Source organism: Callithrix jacchus, chromosome 13, assembly GCF_049354715.1.
Source record: "Callithrix jacchus isolate 240 chromosome 13, calJac240_pri, whole genome shotgun sequence".
Classification (NCBI taxonomy): domain Eukaryota; kingdom Metazoa; phylum Chordata; class Mammalia; order Primates; family Cebidae; genus Callithrix; species Callithrix jacchus.
In genome coordinates this window covers 18,469,204-18,495,718 of record NC_133514.1, presented here as the reverse complement: position 1 = coordinate 18,495,718, position 26,515 = coordinate 18,469,204, and the positions used below count along the sequence as shown (strand labels likewise).

The 26,515-nt window shown below is 50.0% G+C and overlaps 2 protein-coding genes across 10 annotated transcripts in view; one reads left to right on the top strand and one right to left on the bottom strand.

Annotated features, from left to right (window-relative positions):
* RHOBTB2 (Rho related BTB domain containing 2) overlaps nt 1-11,913 on the top strand; it is a 32,230-nt gene extending 20,317 nt beyond the window's left edge. For all 8 annotated transcript variants that reach the window (XM_078347230.1, XM_078347227.1, XM_078347231.1 and 5 more), the window contains 5 exons: nt 38-156; nt 2,338-2,488; nt 6,610-6,698; nt 7,525-7,630; nt 9,107-11,913. In XM_078347230.1, the coding sequence (XP_078203356.1) occupies nt 38-156; nt 2,338-2,488; nt 6,610-6,698; nt 7,525-7,630; nt 9,107-9,324 (683 nt within the window). In that variant the 3' untranslated portion in view covers nt 9,325-11,913. The remainder of the gene's footprint in view (nt 1-37; nt 157-2,337; nt 2,489-6,609; nt 6,699-7,524; nt 7,631-9,106) is intronic.
* The window catches only part of TNFRSF10B (TNF receptor superfamily member 10b), a 32,844-nt gene continuing 18,175 nt past the window's right edge, over nt 11,847-26,515 (bottom strand). Inside the window, exons 3-10 of one of the 2 annotated variants that reach the window (XM_008979187.5) lie at nt 23,031-23,144; nt 21,922-22,033; nt 20,543-20,616; nt 20,342-20,455; nt 19,738-19,769; nt 19,143-19,304; nt 16,257-16,329; nt 11,847-15,046 (exon numbers count right to left, since the gene is read on the bottom strand). In XM_008979187.5, the coding sequence (XP_008977435.3) occupies nt 14,733-15,046; nt 16,257-16,329; nt 19,143-19,304; nt 19,738-19,769; nt 20,342-20,455; nt 20,543-20,616; nt 21,922-22,033; nt 23,031-23,144 (995 nt within the window). In that variant the 3' untranslated portion in view covers nt 11,847-14,732. Of the gene's footprint in view, nt 15,047-16,256; nt 16,330-19,142; nt 19,305-19,737; nt 19,770-20,341; nt 20,617-21,921; nt 22,034-23,030; nt 23,145-26,515 lie in introns of both variants that reach the window. The other variant, XM_017963691.4, reaches the window with a different exon arrangement.

Below are 26,515 nucleotides of genomic sequence, written 5' to 3'. Positions count from 1 at the left end.
CTTTCACCGGCCCTCCTGTGATGCTTCCTCTGGACAGATGTGACCTTCATCCTGGATGATGGCACCATCAGTGCCCACAAGCCCCTGCTGATTTCCAGCTGTGACTGGATGGCTGCCATGTTTGGGGGGCCATTTGTGGAGAGCTCCACCCGGGAGGTAAGGCTGAGGACACAAAGGGGGGAAGGAAGGAGTGAGACACTGGCACTCTTTACATCTGAGGCACTGCCATTCAGGGTGCTTTCTGCATCATTGACTGTGTACTACCCACAGGGTGATGGGCTGAGAGGTTGATGAGGTAGTTCCTGGAGCTAAGGATGACACAGTGCACCAGGAGAGGGAATTACACCAACACCTCAACCTGCTAGTTGAGAAAGTGCTTTTGGTATATTATCTCATTGAATTCACACGCGACTTAGACGTGCGCCACTCCTACCATATACCTAGGAAATTGTCGGAGGCCCTGAGAAGTAGCTTGTGTGAAGTTGGAAGGAGAGTTAGGACTTGAACTCGGGACTTCTATTCCTTGGCTCTTTACATTGTACCTTATGGCCTCCCTGACACACCTGAAACCACTAGAAAAACTCAGCGTGTCCCAGGCTGAATCCAGCACGGTTTTAAAAGGTAGGTTTTATGATTATTGAGATGAGGGGAGGCCAGCAGATCTGGAGATGGCTGTCATTAAGACAGCTTGTTACGCACAGATGCCAAGAAGATGGGCATGCCACACCACCATGGCTGGGGGCCACCGGGGAAGCTCTGGGGTCAGTTAGGAGGCAGAGGATTTCCCTGGGAGGGAATGGGCCAGGCAGATTGAGTAGTTTAGGATTGGCTGGTTTGAATAAATGTAGCAGGGTGTGGGGCCTGGGGCTATCTCTATTGTCTGTCTCCTGGCTCTAGGGGATTAGGGCAGGGGAGGCAGTAGGCTGCAGGCTCTAGATTGGTTGGTTTGCATATGAAAGACACATTGGTAGGCAACTCCTTCACTATCTCTAAGGCCTGGCCAGCCCTGGGGGAGCCCTATAGGGCCAGCAAGCTTTAGTTGTCAAAGCCTCAAAATAAAGAAACTTGGCCTGGGCAGTGGCTCACACCTGTAATCCCAGACGGGGCGGAGGTGGGATGATTGCTTGAGTCCAGGAATTTGAGACCTACCTGGGGAACACAGACCCCGTCTCTACGGAAAAAAAGAAAGGAAGGAAGGAAGGAGGGAGGAAGAAAGGAAGGGAGGGAATACTTCATAGAGTCACCTGCCCCTCTAATCACTGCCCCTCCAGCTCTCACGGTACCACCACTTTCTCAGGCACCTAGACTGGAAACTTGGGGATGGAAGGAGCCTCTCAGTGTGTCCTTAGATATATTCTCCTGGGTTTGTTCTCTTTTCCATTCCAAGCAGAGTAGCCCGAGTGGTGGCCCTTGGTGTACTCTGGGTTCCTGGACCTCAGCTGTCCATCCTGAGTGCACTGGAACCTCGTAGTTAGGGAGGTTCTGCTTCGCACAGGCGCGTGGGGTTCTGAACATCCACAGTTTCCCCTACTGTTCTGTAACTGCATCTGAGTTCAGGGACTGGGTCTTTTTCCTTCTACCAAATACTCCCTCAGTGCCAGTCTCTTAGGAAGTGCTCGCCAAATGCTTGAATGAAAAACAGAACCCAGAATCAGGCTGCGTGGCATCCCGTGATGTGGAATGTACATTTTCTAAGATCTCTGGGAAGGAAGTACTTAAGGAAGACTAAGTGGATGCACCGGGAATGGGAGTCGGTCTCTGGAGTGGGAGTAGGAATTGGATACACAAAATGTGAGACTAGGAGCTCTCACCAGCCCCTGGGGCCTGCCATTCCCGGGCACTTCTCGGTAATGTAGACGCCAGCTTTAAAGCTCTAGCCAATTCCCAGCACAGCCTGGAGAGCCTTGCACCTGATGAGAAAGCAGTTTGTTGCAGCACTGCTCTCAAGAGATCCCAGAGGCCCGAAGCAGCTGCTCTGAACCGACAGAAAGAAGTCAGCTGCTGTGGGCCCTTCTTATTCTGTATCTAGTTTCTGCTTGCTGCAGGGACAGGAGGAGCTGGGGTGTAGGTTGAGGTGACCGGAAGGCCTCCTTCAAGCATCCCATGAGCCAGAGCAGCTTCCAAAGCGTGCCAATGAGTATCCAGGTCCCTTTGGAAGAGTTTAGAAGCTGGATGCCACGGCTCATGCCAATAGTCCTGGCTACAGAGGAGGCTGAGACAGGAGGAATGCTTGAGACCAGGAGTTCAAGACCAGCCTGGATGGGATAACGAGACCCCATTTCTAAAAATAGACACAGAAATGACTTCATTGCTGTCTGCTCACTCCTTCCCACCCAGGTGGTGTTTCCCTACACAAGCAAGAGCTGCATGCGGGCTGTGCTGGAATACCTCTACACGGGCATGTTCACGTCCAGCCCTGACCTGGACGACATGAAGCTCATCATCCTAGCCAACCGCCTCTGCCTGCCACACCTGGTTGCCCTCACAGGTAACTAAGCAGAGTGCTTGGGGACCTCCCTAGAGGAGAGGTCAGGGAAACCCCAAGGGGCGATGTTATGTTCTCCTCTCATCTCTCTCCTCCTGGGGGGCTAGCTCATGTCCAAGGGACTAAGCTTACATCAAATGGAATCTGTTGACAGGCACAGAGTTCTGGATGAGGAGACAGAGTGAAGAAGGGTAGGTGCAGGGGATGCTTGATGGGGTCACCTGAGGGGGCTCTCTCCAAAGGCGATTCAGCCCAACAAAATGGAACATAAGGCTGGGCTCAGTGGCTCACTCCTGTAATCCCAGCACTTTGGCAGGCTGAGGCGGGCAGATCATTTGAGGCCAGGAGTTCCAGACCAGCCTAGCCAACATGGTGAAACTCCGTGTCTCCTAAAAATACAAAAATTAGCCATGTTTGGTGGCAAGCACCTGTAATCCCAGCTACTCGGGAGGCTGAGGCAGGAGACTTGCTTGAACCCGGGAGGCAGAGGTTACAGTGAGCTGAGTTTGCACCACTGCACTCCAGCCTGGGGGACAGAGCAAAACTGCATCTCAAAACAAACAAACAAAAATGGAACATGGTCTTGCTCTATGTTCTTAGCTTGGCTTCACTTGGACAAGCTTAAGAAGGCAAAAAAGAATAGAACACAATTCCCACAGTTTTACCCTGTGGTTCTCCTTCTTTTTTCCATTTTTCTTCTTCCCCTACCCTTGATATCACTTTCTCTTCCTCCTTCCAGAAACAGCACACAAACATCCCTGCCACTCCTTAGTGCTTGAACTGATTGGATGAGCCAGAGCTCAGCTTTTTGTGTGGACCAATCCCAAGGGCTCTCTGAGGTGGAGCGAGAACTGAGGAGTGGGGGAGAGCCAGTGGCAGGCAGTCTGGGTCCAAAGGCCCAGGGGAGAGAAGTGGTGTCCGAGGGGTGAAGGGATCCTGGGGCTGGACACCCGGACCCAGGCAGGCAGCCGGCTCTTGTTTGAGCTGCTGGTGGTGACGTGGGTACCAGTGGTCGTACTGATGCCGAGGTTAATATTCTTGCATAGGCTGGGGGGCAGAGAGCAGATCCTCACATATTGAGTTGAGGTTCAGAGAAGGGCCCAGTGTCACAGCTGCTGGAGTCTATCTAGGCAGATGATGAAGATTGGGGCTCAGATATGAGAGAAAACAGCAATCCTAAGATGAAAAATGAATAAGGTGGGGCTGGGTTATGGAGAAAAGGCAGAAATCATTGATCAGAACCGGAAGATTAAGAGCTGAGGCTGCAGAGGGAGTCCAGGGTCCTCAGAAGGGGGTAAAGGGGACTTTGGGGCAGGTAGCAAGAGAGGCTTTGAAAGATCCCAGCCACAGCAGTGTATCTTTTCTTGCTGTCCATGAAAAAATGGTGTGGTCTCCCCAGAGCGCATAAACTTCAAATTCTCAGATGGAATAATTCCACTTTTAAAAGACTACCTCCAGAGAAATGACCCAAAGGGGAAAACGCTTAAAGGTATTTCTAGAAGTTCATGTTGTCAGGGCAGGCAATTGGAAGCAAGTCACAGCCAAACCCTTGGTTAAGCACACACAGGCAGTTACATGGTAGTCACTAAAAATGTCAAACTGGACCACTGCATGGAAAGGCTTATTGAAATAATGTTAAGAAACTTTTCGTGAAATTGTCGATACACTCTAGGAAATATATACAAAAGTGTATGTATCTGCCTTGCTAAGGGTCAGTGGAAGATGCCAAGTTTTGTATAATTAGAGATATGCTTCCTGGCTGGGCGTGGTGGCTAACGCCTGTAATCCTAGCACTTTGGGAGGCCGAGGTGGGTGGATCACCTGACGTCAGGAGTTCAAGACCTGGCCATGATGGTGAAACCCCATCTTTAAAAAAAGAAAAACAATTATTAAAAAATAAATATGCTTCTGTGAAGCCATTAATTCAAGTGGAAAATGTGTTATTGTTCAGTAGAATGCAAATACATAAAAGCACATGAAACATATGTTGAGCTTACCGAATTATTATTGTGATTATTTTATTTTAGAGATAGGATCTTGCTCTCTTGCCCAGACTGGAATACAGTGGCCTGATCACAGTTCACTGCAGCCTCGAATTCCTAGGTTCAAGTGATCTTCCTGACTCAGCTTCCCAAGTAGCTTGGACTATGGGCATGCCTCACCACACCCAGCTAATTTTTATTTATTTATTTATTGACACAGAGTCTTACTCTGTCGCTCAGGCTGGAGTTTCGTGGCACGATCCTGGCTCACTCCCGGGTTCAAGCAATCCTCCTGCCTCAGCCTCCTGCGTAGCTAGGACTACAGCTGCATGCTACCACACCCAGCTAATTTTTGTAATTTTAGGTGAGGTGGGCTTTCTTTCACCATGTTGGCCAGGCTGGTCTTGAACTCCTGACCTCAAATGATCTGCCCACCTTGGCCTCCCAAAGTGCTGGGAGTACAGGCATGAGCCACCACGCCCAGCTGTTTGCTTTTTAAGTATTATTTTGATCTCTCTTAGATTTGAACATATTTGGTTTCAATTAATTGCAGTTATCCTCATTGAGGCTCAAATGCTATACTTGGCTCCAGAGCCTCTGGACTTCCTATTTGGAATGATGGAATGTTCTGGGTTCCTCTTGAACGTTCTATGCCCCAGACCTGGAATCAGCCATTTCTTCAGGAAGTCCTGGTTTCTTATGTTGGAAGTGGAACTGGGATTTGTGTGCACTAGGAATGCTCATTGTATTGAGATAGTTGTTGTTTCTAGGTCTTTTCTGTGGACACAGCTGGGAAATACATTGATCTTGATTTTTTTTCTTTTTCTTTTTTTTTTTGAGACGGAGTTTCGCTCTTGTTACCCAGGCTGGAGTGCAATAGCATGATCTCGGCTCACCGCAACCTCTGCCTCCTGGGTTCAAGCAGTTCTCCCGCCTCAGCCTCCTGAGTAGCTGGGATTACAGGCACGCGCCACCATGCCCAGCTAATTTTTTGTATTTTTAGTAGAGACGGGGTTTCATCATGTTGACCAGGATGGTCTCGATCTCTTGACCTCATGATCCACCCGCCTCAGCCTCCCAAAGTGCTGGGATTACAGGCTTCAGCCACCGCGCCCAGCCTTTTTTTTTTTTTTTTTTTATGAAGGAGTCTTGCACTGTTGCCCGGGCTGGAGTGCAATGGCACGCTCTGGCTCACTGCAACCTTCGCCCCCTCAGGTTCACACGATTCTCCTGCCTCAGCCTCCCAAGTAGCTGGGATTACAGGCACACACTACAATACCCGGCTAATTTTTTTGTATTTTTAGTAGAGACGGGGTTTTGCTATGTTGGCCAGACTGGTCTCGAACTCCTGACCTTGTGATTTGCCTTTCTCAGCCTCCCACAGTGCTGGGATTATAGGCATGAGCCACTGCACCTGGCTTGATCTTTTTAAGGATAACTCATGAGTTTATACTGATACTCCTTTTTGGTTTTTTTTTTTTTTTTTTGTAGGAAGGGAGGAAGGGAGGAAGGCAGGAAGGAAGGAAAGGAGGAAGGGAGGGAGGGAGGGAGAGAGAGAAGGGAAGGAAGGAAATCAGGCAGTGAGAAGGACATTGCCGACCTGGATCTAGAGATACTTCTAAATAAAATTCATAACCAAGAGTGTTTATTTCTTCAGTATAAATATTTTAATTTAATGTGCAAGCTTAGTACACAATTTGTTACAAAATTTAAATTAAAACAAACAACTAAAGGTAACTCCTAGTTCTAACTAACAGTTCTCAGCCTTTTTCTGTGATCGGCAGGCACGAGGTTTCCCACGCTCTCCTTTGTATATCAGTGGCTGGTTCTATTGGGAACTTTGACCCTATCTCTATCAGATTATGTCGTGGGACATTCATAGTTTGAAAGATCCTCTTGGATGATCCTAATGTCCTTCTTACTCTTCCTAACCCAGCCTGTTGAGAAGGTCTTGTTCTCATCCCTGGCGTTCCCAGTGGCAGCAGACTTCATAGCCTGGGGCCTTTCCTGCCCTATTGGGACTTGCTGGGGTCCTGGTTTTCCTTGCCCTATAGTGAGCTGGCGGGGAGGGGAACAGAGGGAGGGTGGACGCAGGTCCTGTCATGTGCTTCTTCAGCTGATTGGTAGCCATGTGTGTCACAGAGCAGTACACAGTGACCGGGCTGATGGAAGCGACCCAGATGATGGTGGACATCGATGGGGACGTCCTTGTGTTCCTGGAGCTGGCTCAGGTATCATGGCAGGGAAGGGAATTTACGGTAGCCTCAATACCACACTCTGCTTCCCACGGGCTGTGAGTGGGAAGGCTGGAAGGCGGTCGATGTAGGGAACCTGTCATCGGACTGGACTCCTTGACTATGCGGAGCCCATGTCCCCTCCGTACCAGGAAGCAGCTGGGGAATCTTGATGTACCCGGAGGGGAGCTGGCCAAGCAGGGAAGGGATGAGGTTTTAGGCAGCAGTAGGGCCGGGGAGGGAACCCCAGGCTCAGACTTACATATGGTTGCTTCCTGCCTGAGGTCATTTAAGGGGGACTGAGGACTCTCCATCTGAAATTAACCACCCACTCCCTTAATCCCAAACAGACAAGCAAAATCTCCCACACTGGCCCTCGCAGTGCCAGAAATTCAGCCACCGAAGATTAGTGTGTGGGGTGGTGGCCCGGCTCACACAGGGCTTGCAGACACCTCTGGGAAAGTAGCTCCCTCTGCTCACTGTCAGCGCCTCAGTGCAGGCTGCCTTGGTCCCAGGTGGGGAGGAGAGGGAAGTCACGTGGTGTAAGATCTGAGGAGGGCAGACACAGTATGAAGCCACCACATGGGGCTCTGGGTGTCTGCAGCGAGGATGCTGGGAGCGGGCAGAACAGTGGCGAGGGATGGCTGTGCTGGCAGTGGTGCCAAGGAACCCGAGGCAGCAGCATCCTTGGTTTTGTATGACGTTGCCTCTGGCGTGGGCGCTCTAGGACTGCAGGCTTTAGTGCTAAAGGCAGGTGGAGGTGTCTGTGCAGACCCTCTCCCATGGAGATTTCAGTGTAGATACTCTTCCCTTCTGTCCCCAGTTCCACTGTGCATACCAGCTGGCTGACTGGTGTCTCCACCACATCTGCACCAACTACAACAACGTGTGCCGCAAGTTCCCCCGAGACATGAAGGCCATGTCCCCAGGTGAGCATCCGGGGCCACGCCTGGCAGCGCCTGCTGCTCTCCCCTCGGGGTTCCACAGCTCCCACATAACCCAGGGACCGGGAGGCTGCCGGTGATGACCCTTGACCTTGGGGCCGGGAGTAACCTTCGAAGGAGCCTCCAGCCAAGCCAAAGGGCCCCAGGAAAAGCACTGGCCTGGAGGGCACTCACCCTGCCTCTCCGGGCTTCTCGTTCTCAGAGGAATGAAGAGGATACTGGACTAAAGCTGGCAGATTTCAGACTTTTCTGGACAGAACACCATAATAAGAAATACATTTCCTCTTGTGACCCAGGACACATATAGGAAAATATATACGTCTTTTTCATGCTATTCATGGCCCGCTAAATTGATTGTACAACCCAGGATTGGGCACAGGCCACAGCTTGGACCACCCGGGTCTGGACATCCTCTGAGGCCTCCAGTCTCTTCTTGATTAATTTCTCAGGCCCTAGAGCTCAACAGGAACTGCACAGGCTCCAGGGAGTGTCCCTGGCCTCCCTGAGGGGTCTGCCACTCTGTGTCCGTGGGGTCCTCTTTGGGCTTCCTCTGTTCTGCTGTGACCCTCCACCCTGCTGCCACGTTTTTGCTCCATGATGCCAAGTCTTCCACCCCTGATATCTCCTCCTTTTCACTATGAAAATACTTTTTGTTTTTAATTTTCTGAGACAGTATTGCCTGTTGCCCAGGCTGGAGTGCAGTGGCGCAGTCTTGGCTCACGGCAACCTCCGCTTCCTGGGTCCAAGCATTTCTTGCGCTTCAGCCTCCCAAGTACCTGGGATTACAGGCGTGCAGCACCACGCCTGGCTAATTTGTTTTGTATTTTAGTAGAGACAGGGTTTCTCCATGTTGCCCAGGCTGGTCTCAAACTCCTACCCTCAGGCAATCCACCCCCCTTGGCCTCCCAAAGTGTTGGGATTACAGGCGTGAGCATTACCCAGCCTAGCATTTTCTTTCTAAGGCACCGGTCCAATAGCATTACTCCCTGGTTCCAAAGCTTCTGCGGCTCCCCGCACCCTGCAGAATAAGGTCAGGGTTCCTCTGCTCTGATGCTGTGTCCTGCTGTGGCCTGACTACATCTTCCCCCTGGGAACCTTAGCTGGGGCCAGAAACTCCCTACTCTCATCCCCTAACCACGCCGAATGTCTCCCAGCCAACATTTGCTGACCCCTTCTCCGTGACCCTTCATCTCAGTCTGTTTTACTCCCAATGCTCAGGAAGCCCCCGTTTAGTTCGCCCCACTGTCTTTGGGAAGAAACACAGCTGGAAGGGCTTCCCCAGTGCTGACTTTCAGCCCGCTCTTTGAGCATTTCACTTGTCTCGTGGGCTCGCGTGTTGGGGATATGTTGGGGGCTGGGCTGGGGCCTGCTGCAGGCCTCGTGGCAGGGGAGGCTGATGTCCCACAGTCTTCTTGTCCCTGTACCTCCTTTGTAACCAAGCCACTCTGCTCTCTGCTCCAGAAAACCAGGAGTATTTTGAGAAGCACCGGTGGCCGCCTGTGTGGTACCTGAAGGAGGAAGATCACTACCAGCGGGCGCGGAAGGAGCGCGAGAAGGAGGACTACCTCCACCTCAAGCGGCAGCCTAAGCGGCGGTGGCTGTTCTGGAACAGTCCGTCCTCCCCGTCCTCCTCGGCAGCCTCCTCCTCATCCCCATCCTCCTCCTCAGCTGTGGTCTGAGACGCCACCATCCTCTTCTAACCCTGCTGCTGTTGTCCACATCACCCCTCGCCCCTCTGCTCTTCCGCATCACCCCATCCACTTTACAGGGACCAGGGGGCCCCTGTAACCAGGACCCAGAGGGTGGAGCTGTCCTCACCAGCCACTGTGGCTCAGCCAGAGGGGAGCAGAGCCCTGTGGAGCAGAACGGGAACCACCTGCAGAGGTCCCCAGACCCAAAGCAGGATGGGAGTCAACTGCCGGGAGGAGCGAGTGCTCTGGCATTTTATCTCTGGGTTCGAGAGCCCTTGAGTCAAAGGGCAAGCCTCCTAGCCTCGACAGCTTCCCCGAGTGTCTTGGTCACTGCTCTGGCCAGAGAGGCACCCCCTCCCAGTAAGCAGAAGTGATCCTGGCGGATCCTGCCCCTGTGGCCATGTCTTTCACCGATGGACTTGAGTGTTACAATGGTTTTGTGGCATTTCCACACAGAGCCTGTCACATCCCCACTGGAGAAGTCAGGGTAGAAGTGGAGCCTTCAGAGCTCAACTCAAGGCTTCTGCATCCTGGGGTGCAGCTGCAAAAGGCCAGGAGTGGAAAGCCCTGTATCCGGCCAGCGTCCCTCCCTCCCAGGAGGCGGTGGTAGCACAGGCCTGATCAGGGGGACAGAGGTCGTTTGGAGTTCCAGGCCTGGAAGCAGCGCCTCTTGGTGCAACAAGAAACTTCTCCCTCACCCCTCCTTTACCCTCAGATTCGGAGATGGGAACCAAAAGAAGCAGCTGGGACAGGCGGAGAAGGAAGTGGGAACCAGTGCACAGCAACCGGAGCTCCTCAGGCCCTCCCCGGCCTCTGGGGGCCACTGCTTTTTATAGGGTGGGGCAGAATTAGCAAAAAACAAAAGCAAACAAGAACCAAACTGAAATGGAAACAAAAAATCACCAACAAACACTCTGTCCTCTATACCCCCCAAAGAATGAAAATCAGAAAAAGCCCCTGCCTAGCTCACATTTCTCTAAACAGAGGCCCCCATGATGAGGAGGTGAAGATTGAGGTGGCAGAATCAATGCTGCTGCCTTTCAGGAAAGGACTCAGCACTTCTCTGACGGTGGAGGCCCTGACCCTGCCAGCTGGCTCCCAGCACAGCACAGGGGCCTGGCCTCCAGCAGGTTGGTGATGGAGGGGTCAGGGCTGGTGGCAAGGAGGGGTTTGGTTTCAGGACTCAGATGGCACTGGACATTTGCTTTTGCCCATCTGGAGACTGCAGGCTCCCCTCCTTGCCCTCAGAGGACCACCCCACAGGATGCTTGTGGTGGGTGTTTTCGGGGGGCTGCAGTAGGGGCCAGAGGTCAGGGAAAAGGGCATGGCCCTGGGGTCCAGCTGTCTCCTGTAGCGAACATAGAGGACCTAACCTTCTTAGTGCCGGGTGGGGTAAAGGGAAGGAGAGGAGGGGGAATGGAGCCGAAGGGAAAGCCAGGTTCAATCAGAGAGGAGGAGGGCAGGGCTGGAGGAATGGAGGGGGTTGAACAGTAGCTCCCAGCCCCCATGGGGCAAACGCTGGGCCACAATTGCCCCTTTCCGTTTTCTAGTCCAAACCCAAATTTCACCTTTTTAGGTGTAAAAAATGGAGTCTGTGGGGCTGTGGGCCTGAGCTCAGGAGTTGCCTCACCTTGTGAAAGATGTTCTGGCTGAGAGGGCTTGGCTGGTTAGGCCTGGTGTTGAGCGAACCCGAAACAAAGTTAAATCCTCATCGAGAAAGAGCAGGCGGTGGGAGGACAAGCAGCTCTAGCCCTGGGGGAAGCCACGTTGTCCAGGCCCAGGACCCTCCAGGGCTGTGGCTGCGAAGCCATGCGCGTGCTGCCCTCTACAGGCTGCTCAGCCTCCCTGCAGTTCCGCTCAGCCCAGGGCTCCAAGTGAGGCTCCGGAGCCCAGTGGCTGGGCACCAGGGAAGCAAGAGGGGAGCCCAGAACAGCCCCACCTCCCCTCTGGGCCTCCCGGGAGCCGTGGGTAAGAGGGAGAGCGGGTACTCCAGAACAAGGAGAGTGGGAAATGGGTCTCCCAGGTGCCTGCAGGGCTGGGCAATCTGGGTCCACTGATGGGATGCAGAGAATGCCAGGGCAGAGAAAGTGAAGGTGGCCCAGGGCTGCAGGAAGCCACAGGAGAGTGACCACCAGACTCCCTGAGAAACAGGCCTGGCTGACCCCTCAGGGACCCACCAGCCCTTCCCTGAGAACTGTCAGAGACAGATGCAGGAGCCAGGCAGCCAAGAGAACCCTCCTGGGGTGAAACAGGCCAGCTCTGGTGCCCCTGTCCCCAGAGGGAGGAGCAGGCAGGAGAGGGGAGGGAGGTATGAATTCCAGTCCCCAGGAACCTGGCTTTTTAAACTCCAGGGAGTCGGATGCAGGAAACCCCCCCCAAGCAGGCCAAGCCTGAAGGCAGACAGGGGAGGAAGGGAGGAGTCCCAGCAGGACCACAGCCCTGGCCTCCTGTCACTCAGAGCTGATTCACTGAGGAGGGAAGGATGGGGGCGGGAGACAAAACCACACCTCTTTTTATATAAGGTTTCATATTTAATTTGGTCATTAATTCATAAATACATAAGTATTTTGTACATAACGTGTTTCCTTGTATTGTTTAATACTCTAACAAACTTCAAACAGGGACCTCTGACAAGGCAGAGGCATGAAAGGATACCGACTACGAGTGACACACTGCACTAAGTGGCTTCCGTGTGTCGCAGGCTAGTTGGCCTGGGGATGGAGCAAAACCCAACCTACCCAAACGCCAAAAAACGGCAACAATTTTATGTCAGGAAACTTACTTTAAAAGAAGCTTGGCTGGGCGTGGTGGTGGGCACCTGTAATCCCAGCTGCCTAGGAGGCTGAGGCAAGAGGATCGCTTGAACCCAGGGGTCAAGAGTGAGTCAAGGAGATCAAAGTGAGCCAAGATCGCGCCGTCACACTCCAGCCTGGTGACAGAGCGAGACTTTGTCTCAAAAAATAAAAATAAAAGAATAAGCCTAGCTGGGCATGGTGGCTCACGCCTGTAATCCCAGCACTTTGGTAGGCCAAGATAGGTGGATCATGAAGTCAGGTCATGACTAACCTGGTCAACACGGTGAAACCCCGTCTCTACTAAAAATACAAAAATTAGCCGGGCGTGGTAGCACGGGCCTGTAGTCCCAGCTACTCAGGAGGCTGAGTCAGGAGAATTGCTTGAACCTGGGAGGCGGAGGTTGCAGTGAGCCAAGATTGCACCACTGCACTCCAGCCTGGCACCTGGCGATGGAGCGAGACTCTGTCTCAAAAAAAAAAAAAAAATACAAAAATTAGCCGGGCATGGTGTCACACACCTGTAATCCCGGGAGGCTGAGGCAGGAGAATTGCCTGAACCCAGGAGGCAGAGGTTGCAGTGAGCTGAGATCGTGCTACTGCACTCCAGCCTGGATGACAAAGCAAGACTCCATCTTCAAAAAAGGAAAAAGTATAAGCTTTGCAAACGCTGATAAGGCTGATACTCTAGATGCATCTTCAAGGAAGGCCTCTGCAGAAGGGACAAGGGAGCTGGGACCAGACTGGCTCCCTCTGAGCTCTGAGGCCGAGCGTCCTGCACTGAAGGCCCAGCAGAGGCAAAGACCAGGAGGCAGCAGCACGCTGTGCCTTCCAGAAGTGCAGAGGACAACACGTGGGATACCAGATGGAAGTGGGAGAGGATGGAAGTGCCAAGACCAGAAAGGCCACCCCTCCCAAAACTCCAGACACAACACTCTGAATGTGCCAAAATCTTCAGGCAATTCTAACTGTCCCAGCCAAACCAGTCCCGGAGCAGGACAACACACAATGTCTTGAGACAGAAAAGACTAAAAACTCCTAGAATGACTACCTGCAAAAATGATGCCGCCATGACTGAAACACTATGGAGAAGGGTTTGCTGGAAAGAAGCTGAAATGGTTACTGAGGTTTTAAAACAGTAACAGAACAGGACACACAGACAAAGCCTGATTGCATCAGCCAGTCTAGGTCCTGTTGCCACAGTGTTTAAGAACTGATATTTCTGAGATGAGTCAGATGCTTACAGAGGGGCCAAGCTCCTCACATAGGGAGCCTGTACCCTAAGATGCAGCTCAGGGGCTCAGGATCACAGATCACCAGAAGCAAGTGGGGCTGTCCACTCCTGAGTTGGCAACCACTTCACACCATTCCCAAGCACCATCCACTCTTCCCACTCGATGCCATGGCAGACACGGGAGACAGATTTTGTCCTCTCTCTCCTGAGACCAAACAGGCTCAAGTTCACTACATTCACTGGAAATGGGATATGACATAGACCCTACTTGTTGCGTCTGATCTAACCCATCTGCCTCCCTCTCTGCCTGTCCACAGATGGGGGCTGGGGGTGCAAAGGAGACTGGCCAGATACGGAGCAGCCACACACAGGACTTCACGTGCATCCAGTTCTCCTCCTCGATCACATGTAAACAACTACCTATAAATAATACTCATACACCTCTAAGGTTATCCAGTTCAAAAGACTGAGCTGCCAGTCACTGAATCCAAAGTATATCGGAGGGAGACCTGGAACCCAGACAGCGACATCTTACAGAGGAATTTTTCTGCTTCCCTCGTTGTATGTCTATTCATTGTACATTTGTCTAATGCATTCACATAACTATGTAAACAAGTACATTTACTAAAATTTCTTCATGTTCACAAAATAATCACATACAGAATTATACAAGTAGAAAGGTAAGGCCAGGTGCAGGGGCTCAAACCTATAATCCCAGCACTTTGGGAGTCTGAGGTGGGCGGATTGCTTGAGTCCAGGAGTTCGAGACCCTCCTAGGCAACATAAAGAGACCCCATATCTAGAAAAAATACAATTAGCTGGGTGTGGTGGTGCATGCCTGTGGTCCCGGCTATTTGGATGGCTGAGGTGGGAGAATCGCTTGAGCCTAAGAGGTCAAGGCTCTGGTGAGCCGAGATCCCGCCACTGTACTCCAACCTGGGAGACAGAGTGAGACCGCCCTCAGAAAAAAGTTCATATCATATAGTATCAAGTAAAGTTCAACATAAGGAACTGTGCAGATGCTAAGGCAGATGGAATATACGACGTAACCCATGTAAATAAAGCATTTGCATTAGGATAAAAAAGTGCCATAAAGAGAATGACATCCCAAACCAACTCTCAATATACACACACACAGAATCATCCAGACATTTCCATAGTGTGCTTGTCACATTCAGCTTATAAAAAGAATTTCAAGTGCAGTGAAAAAGTTCTAGGATGTTCCATCCATGGGTGATATTGGACGGGAGAGTTTCTTCCAGTACCGGTCATGTGACAGTTGTACTTTCCCACTGTCTGGAGTCCAGCTTTTTCCAGAAACAAACGTAAACCTGTTTCTGGAAGGTCTGACATCCTGAAGGGATTCACACTCAGGAGATGGCAGAGTCTGCATTATCTTCTAGATACACGAACTTGCCGGAGCTCACCAGGCAATCCTGGATCTTCTGCTTTGCAAGTCTCTGTCCCAGCGAATCCAAGGCATCCAGCAGGGTGTGGACAGAGGCGTCCCGCCCCGTTTTGTTGACCCACTTTCTTAGCATCTCATACAAGGTGTCCCCAGGGCCCGCTGCCTCAGCTCTCGCCACGTCGATCTCATTGCCCGTGAGGCCCAGCTCCCTCGCAAACGGCACCCAGGAGTTAAAGGGCACGTTGTCTGTAAAGTGGTGGAAGCACTGCCTCAGAGCTGGGTGGAAAAAGCCACAGAGAGAGCCAGGTGAGCTGGGACTCAGAAAGGACAGAGGATCCCACATCAGGCCCAGAACCAAGGCGGAGTACCTGGAGAGCCCCCTGTGTGGGTGTTCCTGCCGCTCCAGTGCCCATGCACTTCCCATCCACAGAGAGCCCGCCCATATTGCCTGGCCTTCCCACACCCAAAGTGTTTGGGGAGTCCAGGTCACCAGAGAATCTGCTCTTACACAGGGCTGAGAACCCACCTGGGGAGGATGGATGGACATCACAGAGGCAGAAAGCAAAGTGCGTGAGAGCCCGACGGAGGGAGAGAGCGTGGCTGCAGTGGGAGCTCAGAGGAGGGAGGCTGCCTGGCCTGCACTTGTCATGGGAGCAGGTCCCAGGGCAGCCACTTCTGCATTTGTGGAAAGCACAGGGCCTGGGGCAGGGGACCTCTGTTTACACCCAGCTCAGCCTCATTCCCTGAGATTAGGGCAGAGCTAGGTGGAGGCAAGCAGACCCTGAGCGAGAATTGAACCTGAAGACAAAGCAACCTGGCCCAGATCTTGGGACCATGAGGGATTAAACGAGACGTGTGTAGAACACGAAGCAGGCCGCCGTCCTTAGAGACAGACAGGGCCAGGAATACGAGGTGATGTTTTCTAACAGCCTCGTTTAAAGAGCATCAGAAACAAGTGACGTTCATTTTAATGTATGGTACTGAATATATATAAAATTTAATATACAGTCAATATACAAAAATTATGAGTGAAATATTTCCCACTCTTTTTCCATGAAGTCTTTGGAATTCATATGTAGTTTACACAACAGCTCTGCAAATTGGGCTTAGGCACATGTCAAGAGCTCCTTAGCCCACTGGGGTTAGTGGTGGCGTGCAGGACAGAGCAGCCCCTCAGGAGGTCCTTGGGGCGGGGTGTGGGGGCGGGTAGGCTGCATCAGGCCCTGAACAACAAGGGAAGAGAGAGGAGCTGAACCAGCGGACTGACAGAGTCGTTAGGGTCACTGACAGGGTGCAGAGAGGATGAGGTAGAGTGGGGAGAAGAGATGGGAGAAGACAATTTAGGGTCCGGATGGTCTATAGCACAGGAACCACTGCTTCCAGCATGGAATATTCTGGAATAGCCCTCTTAGCTATGGGGACAGCAATTAGGACACTGTCCCTATTCCCTCCATTGCTACTGCATCTCCAGGAGCAAAACACTTACTCTCAGTGGGGTCAGCGCCATTTGCTGGAACCAGCAGCCTCCTCCTCTGAGACCCTTCAGTTTCTGCCGGTTCCTGTGACACACAGTAGGGAAGGTGTGGTCAGAACCAGGAGTCCAGCAGTCCAGAACTGACCCCGACCACCCGCCAGCCCTGACACCTGCAGCACTTCACTTCCGGAAAGAGCATTGTTCTGAAAGTTCTGGCAACAAGACAGGGAACAAAGGGGCAAGACTCTTGGAAGGAGGCCAACACAACAGTCAATATTCTAGATAGGAGTGTGTATTTTTCAAACCCCAATGTTTAAATTGTAATTCGTAAAAGTGAGTATGTCCTGATGAATTTTTTTTTTTTAAGACAGAGTCTCGCTCTCTCTCTCAGGCTGGAGTGCAGTAGTGCGATCTTGGCTCACTGCAACCTCCACCTCTGGGTTCAAGAGATTCTCCTGCCTCAGCCTCCCAAGTAGCTGGGATTACAGGCATGAGCCACCAAGCCCAGCTGATTTTTGTATTTTTTAGTAGAGATGGGGTTTCACCATGTCGGCCAGGCTAGTCTCGAACTCCTGACCTCAGGTGATCCACCTGCTTTAGCCTACCAAAGAGCTGGGATTACAGGCGTGAGCCACCACACCCAGCCCTGATGAATGTTAAAACACATAGCAGAGGCCAGGCATGGTGGCTTAAACCTGTAATCCCAGCACTCTGGGAGGCTGAGGTGGGAGGATTGCTCAAACCCAAGAGTTTGAGACCAGCCTGGGCAATATAGTGAGATCCTGTCTCTAAAATAAAAAATAAAAATTAGCTGGGTGTAGTGGCAAAAACCATGGTCCTGGCTACTCTGGAGGCTGAAGCAGGAGGATCACTTGGGCTTAGGAGGTCAAGGCTGCAGTGAGCCATGACTGGACCACTGTACTCCAGCCCGGGCGACAGAGTGAGACCTGTCTCAGAAAAGAAAGAAAAGTATCAGCAGACATCATAAAATAGAAAATGGACTTACAAGAAGACCCAAAATGCAAAGAAACAGCTTTGATGCAGAATAAGAATAATTTATCTAAAATAAACCCCCAAACCTTGATTGAGTCATAATAAAACACTTGACTTGAAATACTATTTCCTTTGATAATAAAACTGAATGTTGAAAGGCTCTCAATCACTCCTAGAGACATTTATTAATTTAAATTAACATTTTTTTAAGTCCAGTGATCATTTGGGGGGGGCAGTGCAGAGAAAATCTTATAATTCTAAATTTTATCTAATTCTACGTTTTAAGATGTGTAAAAATGACTTTGAAAACATATTTGCTGTCCAAGATATTAAAACAGTTTTGTTTAGTATTGTGCATGATATAATTCTTTTCATGTCAGTACTGCATATATACACATGCATGGACAAAGATGGTATATGCATAAAGAGTTTAGCAAGAAATTATCCACTGTAGTTAACTGAAATAAGAAGGGCAAGAAGGCTGGGGAAAGAGAGGAGGCTCTGGAGATGGTCAAGTGTTTTCATACTCTGGTGGATGTGTAGCTATGGGTGACCTGCTTTTAAAAAATGATCAGGCCGGGCATGGTGGCTTGCGCCTGTAATCTCAGCATTTTGGGAGGCCATGGGGGGGGTGGATTGGATGAGCTCAGGAGTTCGAGACCAGCCTAAGCAACATGGCCAAACCCTGTCTGTACAAAAAGTACAAAGTTTAGCTGGGCACGGTGACACATGCCTATAGTCCCAGCTACTTAGAAAGCTGAGATGGAAGGATGACTTGAGCCCAGGAGGCAGGGGTTGCAAGGAGCCAAGATCATGCCACTGCACTCCAGCCTGGGCAATAGACCAAGATCCTGTCTCAAAAAAAAGAAAATGGTCAAAGTGATTAATCAGCATGGAGGAATTATTGGCATTGTTCATTTGATTTCTTTAAAATTCTCTTCTCTTTATTTAAAAAGCAAGTGGTATAGATGCAAGGAAGAAACAGAAACAGTCTAGGTGGAAGAGATCACTGCCCACATCAACTTTTGACATTTTCAAGGACAAGATCTAGTTAAAAAAAAAGAATGAAGAGGAAGCAAAAAAAAAAAAAAAAAGGAAACATCTGACATGTGGCAAAGGAGGTGGCAAAAGGGCAAAGGCAGGGGGAAGAGGAAGAATTGGGCGTTAAATGGGGTTGGAAGAAGAAAACAGACTCAGAATGATTCAGGGAGTTCCTCAGCTTACACTGAATCAAAAAATTCATTTCTGTTTTGATTACGTTGCTGTATGCTAAAAATTAAATCATTAAAAATAAAACACTGCAAGAAACTGGATAATCTCATCTTATGATGGAGGGAAGGACTTTCAATGCTTCTGTGCAATGAAAAATTAAATCTATGTACAGATTTCCCACCTACTCAGTATCATATCAAAACTGATGGATTGAAATGAACTGGTTGTGTGCGTGTGTCCGATACAAAAGCCCTCTGAGCATCAACTCGGAATCCTACTTTTTGGGAGCTACCCTACCAACTTTGAAATATGTTCAACATAATAACAATTTCAGAGTAAATTCAAAACTTCTGCTGTTTCAAGCAAGGGCTCCCTGAGTTCTGTTAGGAGCACATGGTGGAGACCGTGCAGCCTTATTCAGTCATCAACAAACCCTGTGACCTCCACTCTGTGCCTATAGATCTCTAGGCTCTGGGGACACAGCAAGGACAGCACAGGAACTAAGAAGGAGATGTCCTGCAGAGTGGCACAGTCACCACGTCAGTGTGGCTGCTCCATCCCCTGCAGTCCCGTGTCTCCTTCAGGTTCCATTTCTCCTGGGCCAGGAGAGCTAAGGAACTGCCTTCTCCCACTGTCTAGAAAATCCCAAGCGAGCAGCAGGCCAGGAAACAGAATGGGCTGTCCCCCACTCACCAGCAGATGCTCTGGCTCCCTTGGGGGCGACACGTTGTCACCTGCCACCACTGGCTCCTGGACTTCCATTTCCTGCTCAGAGTCCTGGATGAGCTGCAAGATACTCATGGATTCATTGCAGACATTGTCCTCAGTCCCAGGCCCTCCTCGGGTATGTGAGCTCTGGAAAAAGACATTGGGAAGGCAAAGAGCCGACTCAGGAGTTCACACCCAGGGCGCGTTGCAGGGTCCCCAGAATGCTACTGAACCTTCCATCCCCACCCCCTCTCAATGAGGTCACCCCAGACAGCCCTGACTCAATGCATCCAGGATCCACTGCTGAGGCCAGGCCCCTAATGCTGTGCTCAGGCAGACACCCCATCTCCAGGGTGCAGGCTATGGGGTGAGGGTGTCACCTAGGCTGCAGCAGGGCTCACCAGCCTGTGTGGTGCTCAAAAGGGCCATGTGTCCCCCACAGTCAGCCCATAGCCTCCAGGCCACTTCAGAGAGTCAGGACAGCCATAAGGACAAGAGGGACCTGCCCACTCAGGTTCTGTTGTCCCAGGAAACAGTTCCTGAGCCTCTGAGCCCCCAGCTCCTGAAGAAACCAACTCACTCTGTCTACACACTCAAGGTTCCGGCCACGACCTGGAAGAGAAGGAGTCTCCTTAACAGGTGGGGCAGGGCCCATGCAGCACCTCCCTCCCAGAGGGCAGTGGGCATGCAGGGGCAAGCTGGGGGCTGGACCCTGGACAAGGAGCCCCAAGCCTGGGGACAGGAATGGGACTTTGCAACTCAGAGACACTCTGAGGAAGGGGGATGAGAAGGGGAATTAGAGTAAAAATAAACACATGGAAAGTCTCTGGCTCTGCTATGACCAAGGTTGAATAAATCCTCCAACCATACCTCATCCTGACCCTTGTCACCCAGTTGAGGAGCCGACTGCGCCCTGCCAGGCTGGGCCTGAAGATGGGAGGAACTGGCCCTGCCCTCCTGGACCTGGCTGGGAGATGAGGGGACCCCTGCCCCTGGGAGAGGGACTGATGAGACCAGGGTCCTGGGGGGTGCATGGGATGTGGGGATGGGGCAATCACAAGGAGGAACAGCCAGGCCGGAGACACTTGGACTTGGGGCAGGAGTGGGCGTTTCTGTCTGTGGGAACAGAGTGGGAGGAGGCAGGGCAGAGAGGGCCCAGCGCCCCACCCTCAGCCAGCACCTACCTGAGCCGATGCCTTTCAGGTAATGAAGGACTTTCTTCCACAGTGAAGTCTTCCAAATAATATACGCAGCCACAGCCAGGAATATGATTAGAGCTATAATCCCTATGATGATGCCTGAGAAGGAACAGGGAGAGGCAGGAGTCCCCATGCTAGAGGTCACTGTCTCCTCTGCAGCTGGGGTGCCCCCATTGAGCTTTGTACCTGATTCTTTGTGGACACACTTGATGTCACTCCAGGGCGTACAATCCCTGACCTTGACCATCCCGCTGGGGCACCTGGGTACAAACAGGGAAGAAGAGGGGGAACTCTTGAAGGAAAGCTAGCCAGGTGGGATGAAAGAGGAGTCACCCTCCTTGCCCAATGTCCCTGAGAAGGCGTGAGGGGAAGGAAGGGCAGGCTCCTCGTGTCTGCATGGCCCCCCCCATGCTCCCTGGTTGAGGCTGGGGAAGGGTCTGAGCATATGTACTTCAGCCCCTCGGCCTCCCTGCTCTGGGGTCAGAGCTGCAGCTCCAGGAACCTTCTGTGCTGGGCACACACTGAGCTTCCCTGGGCTTCAGGGAAGGCCTGCGTTAGGAGGAGCCGCACTCCAGGGGAAGATCGTATGCCCACGTGGTCACAAGCAGAGCCTCATCCTCCAGACAACCACAAAGGTGAGCTCTCGCCCCCACCTGTCTGCCCATTCCTTCCAGTCACAGCAAATACTTGGGGGCCAGAGAACAGCAAATTACTCTTGGCTCCTAAAACCCAAATAGGGAAAAGACAAGTCTTATTAAGGGATCAGGGGCCAGGGGTGAGGCCGGCTGGGTGGGCTCAGCTCTTCATGGGAACTTAAGGGAGCTCCACCCACGCACGGCCTGATTGTGACTTTTGTGGGCTGCAGGCACTTTTGCCTTTATGGGTCCCTGCCTGCATAAAAAATATTAAAAATTACATGTTAGTACTGAATTGGTATGAAGATGAAATATAAGCCTGGCAGCATTCGACTCATTCTTCTCATTTCAAAAGAAAGTAAATTATGCCAGGTGCAGTGGCTCATGCCTGTAATCCCAGCACTTTGGGAGGCTGAGGCGGGCAGACCACGAGGTCAGGAATTCAAAACCAGCCTGACTAACATAGTGAAACCCCATCTCTACTAAAAATACAAAAATTAGCCAGGTGTGGTGGTGCATGCCTGTAATCCCAGCTACTCAGAGGCTGAGGCAGGAGAATCACTTGAACCTAGGAGGCAAAGATTGCAATTAGCCCAGATCACACCACTGCACTCCAGCCTGGGTGACAGAGCAAGACTCCGTCTCAACAAAAAAAAGAAAAAGAAATGAAATAATTTCATGGGCCCCTAAAAGTATCATGGGCCCTAAGTCATGGCCTTCTGTGGGCAGTGAGCAAGTCAGCCTAGCCAAGGGGACTCATGCTGGGGAGGGGTGGGAAAGGGCTGCTGCAGGGGGCAGGGGTAGGAACAGGCAGAGGGACCAGGAGGGGCCGCCACAGACTCAAGGGGTGGAGGCTCCATGGGGCCAGGGAGAGATGGGGGTACAAGGAGATTTGAGTCTTCCTGGGGTTCCATGGAGCTGCCATCTCACCCTGTGCTGCACTTGCGGCATATCTCAGGGGAATCTTCTTCCTGAAAGGTGCCTTCTTCACACTGACACACTGTGTCTGTGATTGTGGTACAGGATCTTATCTCCACTTTACCTAACGACAGAGCATAACGTTTTGGGAATGTGTTTTCCTGATGTGTCCCTCGACCCTTCCTCCCCGCCCCAAGACCCACCCACTCAGTTCATTTCAGTTCGCCAAGAAGTTCTGAGGGCTGGTTTCTGCACCAGCACACTTGGGGCTCATACAGGACACCCACCCTTCAGCTGTCACCAACACTTGGAGTCATACAAAAGGACCACGATTCATTATTGATTACATCAGATTAGAGGAAAGCATCATTTAGATCGCATGGTCAGTAGCAAGGGAGGCTCAGGGGCATTGCCTGACAGACTCTGCAAGGAGAGGAGCCCCTGCGTGATTTCCCCAAAGCCCAGGCTTGCTGGGGAGCAGGAAGGGGACTGAGAACCTGCCAGGAGCACAGAGCCCAGGGGAGAGAGCCTGGCCCTGGAGCAGACTCGTGCCACCACTGACACCCAAACTTTTCCACTCAGCCAGGCCTTCTCTGTCTGGTAATGATGCCCCCACCCCCTTGCAGCTGATAGTTTAAAAGATTTCCTTACCATGTAGCATACATTATACAAATAATTTATGTTTTATTATTATTGACACAGGGTTTTGCTCTGTCGCTTAGGCTGGAGTGCAGTGGCACAGTTTCAGCTCCCGCAACCTCAGCCTCCTGGACTCAAACTAACCTCCTGCCTCAGCTTCCTGAGTAGCTGAGACTACAGGCAAGTGCCACCATGCCTGGCTAATGTTTATATTTTTGTAGAGACATGGTTTCTCATGTTGCCCAGGATGGTTTCAAATCCCTGGGCTCAAGCAATGCCTCCCAAAGTGTTGAGATTACAGGCGTGAGCCGCTGTGCCTGGCCTGTTTTATTTATTAAGACTCCAAGACAAAATCATGGAACAAGGTCTGATGAAGACCAAGGGGGGCCAGAATCTCGGTCTCCTTGATCCCATTTTAGCTACAACTTTTATGTCATCACCCTGCATTCCACCTTTAGGCATGGGGTCCATATGTTCTATACCTGAATCACACTTTGTACAGCGAAAGCAGAAAAGGACGTGATTCCAGTGAGTGGTATAGTCCTGTCCATTTTGGCAGGAGATACAATCTCTACCGTCTTCTGAGATATGGTATCCTGGGAGGGAAGAGAATAGCTGGTGAGTGAAAGAAACATCACAGGATTCTCTGGGAGGGAAGAGAAAAGCTGGTGAGTGAAACATCACAGGATTCTCTGGGAGGGAAGAGAAAAGCTGGTGAGTGAAACATCACAGGATTCTCTGGGAGGGAAGAGAAAAGCTGGTGAGTGAAACATCACAGGATTCCCAGGAGCTGGCCGTGGTGACTTGGGGACTCCTCTTTCAGGAATGAGTGGAATCCAAACAGGGAAATCTCTACCTAGCTTGGTCAGTTCATCAATTCTGCATTTACACACCTTAGACCAGCACTGCCAAAATAAATATAAGACACACATTTATTTACGTATTCAGACAGGGTATTGTGCTATAGCCCAGGCTAGAGTGCAGTGCTGCGATCTCAGCTCACTACAGCCTCGACCTCCCAGGCCCCCCACCTCCCCGACCACAAGTAGCCGGAAATACAGGTGCACATCACCATAGGTTTTTTTTGTAGAGATGAGGTTTCACCATGTTGCCTAGGCTGGTCTTGAACTCCTGGGCTCAAATGATTCACTCTCTTTGGACTTCCAAGGTGCTGGGAATACAGGTGTGAGCCACTGTGCCCAGTCCACATATGAAATTTAAATTCACACTCACCACATTAAAAAAAAGTAAGAAGGGGTGAAATTAATTTTAATTTAATGTACCCCAGATAATATCACTTAAATATGTAATCCATGTAAAATATAAAGATATTTTACAGCATGTTTTCATAGTATGTCTTCGAATCTTGCGTATATTTCAACTGATGCACATCTCAATTGCAGTAGCATATTTCAAGTGATTAGCAATCACATGGACCTAGGGACTATTATATTGGACAGTGCCATCTTAGACCTTGGAAATGCACAGAAGAATGTTCTAATAGCTGTTCTGAATGAGCTCCCCGCCAGTGGAAGATACAACCAGGAGCAGAAGTCATACAACAATAAGGAAACCCTTCAAAATTAAAGCTCACATCATCAGCCACAGAAGAAAATGGGAAGAAAAAGGGTCATATCTCTATAGAGTGAAAGAGTGATCCAAAAGGGGCACTAAAGCTGCCCTGGAATGAGGATGTGTTTCAAAATTGGAAAGTGTGAGTTCCCCCAACTTTGCTTTTCTTTTACAAGATTGTTTTTGGTCAGTGGGTCCTTTTTAATTCCATATGACTCTGAATATAAGTTCTTTCATTTTTAAAATAACACCACTGGATTTTTAACAGGGATTGCATTGAATCTGTACATTGCCTTGGTAATGTAACACTGTTTTGATCGATGAACATGGAATAGCTTACTGTTTATTTTGGTTTTCTTTAATTTCTTACAGCAACGTTTGATAGTTTTCAATGTAAAAGTTTTGCAGTAGCAAAGAACAATGCAAACAGGAAATTAAGAAAACAATTTCATTGACAATGACATAAAAATGAATAAAACATTTAGGAATAAATTTAACAAGGAGATGCAAGACTTTTGAAAAACATTTGTCTACAGATCCAAGAAGCTCAATTATCACCAAGCAGGATAAGTTAAAAGAGAACTACACTGCGAAACATTACAGTCAAATGGACAAAAGCCAACACAAACAGAAAATCTTGAAAGCAGCAAGTGGCCCACTCAGTATGTACAAGGGAATCTCTATAAGGTTTTTGGCTAATTTTTCATCTGGCACCACAGAGGCCAGAAGGGAGTGGGTAACATATTTAAAGTGCCAATAAACAAAAACAAAAACACACAAAATCCTGCAACAAAGAATTCAATATCCAGCAATAGTCATGCAAGAATGAAGAAATTAAGACATTCTTAAACAAAAGGTAATGGAGCACATTACTAGTAGATCTGCCCTGTTAAATGCTAAAAGGAATCCTGTAGGTGGAAATGAAATGACATTAGGTAATAGCTCGAAGGCATATGAAGAGATAAAGAACACTGGAAAAGGTAACTACATAGGTAAATATAAATGCCAGTATGCAGCTACTCAGGCTGCTATAATAAAATACCATAGGCCAAGTGGCTTAAACAACAGACGCTTATTTCTCATAGTTTGGGGATGGCCAACATCTTGTGGTGCATTCATGTAAACTTTTCCTTGTGCACACAAGGAGAGAGAGAGAGAGAGAGAGAGAGAGAAAGTTGTCCAGCATCTTTTCTTAAAAAGGCACTAAGCCCATTATAAGGGCCCCATCTTCATGACCTCATCTAAACCAAATTAATTCTCAAAGGCACCATCTCCAAATACTATTGCATTGGATGGCAAGGCTTCAACATATGATTTTGGGAGACACAATTCAGTTTATAGCACAGTATTATGGTACTTTTGGTTTGTAAATCCTCTTGTTTACTAATTTGATTTAAAGAGCAAATGCAGAAAACAGTAATTACAAATTGATGCTAATGGGCACGAAATGTACAAGGATGTGATCTATGACGACGACAAGATGAAGGAGGAAAGATGGAGAAGTACAGGAGCACAGCATTTGCATACCACTGAAATTACGTTGATATTCAAACTAAGCTGGAGTCCATCTCAGAAAGGGGCCAGTGGGTCCCCACACCCACCCTGTCTGATTTCCCCATTTTAGTATGTATAATTGGAATAGACATACTCAGCAGCTGGCACAATCCCCACCTTCATCCCTGGACATGTGTAGTGAAGACTATTAAGGTGGAAAAGACTAGGTGGAAGCCATCAGACTTGCATTTACTTAAAAATATAGTAAATCAAAAGCAATACCCGATGGGCATGGTGGTTCATGTCTCTAATCCCAGCACATTGGGAGGTCAAGGCAGGAGGCTTATTTGAGGCCAAGGGTTTAAGACCAGCCTGGGCAACATAGTGAGACTCCATCTGTACATACACGTACAGAATTATCCAGGTATCATGGTACATGCCTGTAGTCTTGGCTGCTCGAGCTGAGGCAGGAGGATTGCTTAATGCCAGGAGTTTAAGCTACAGTGGGCTTAAAGCTATTGTGCCACTGCACTGCAGCCTGGGTGACAGAGTGATACCCTGCCTGTAAAGCACAAAAAAACAAAAGCAATCCCACATTCCTGGAGGGATTGCAGAGACCATTACCGTCATCCAGGAGGCATCTGTGGTGATTCCCACTACATGCCCATTGAACTTGCCTATTTGGTCTGTGTCAAAGACAGATGGATCTTGGTGAATGACAGTGGATTATCATTAGCCTGACCAGGTGGTAATTCCAGTTGCAACTGCTGTACCCGATATGGGTTCATTGCTTGAGGAAATTGCTACATCCTAGTACCTGGTATACAGGTACTGAACTGGCAAGTGCTTTGTTCTTCATACCTGTCAGTAAAGACTTCCAAAAGAAGTTTGCTTTCAGGTG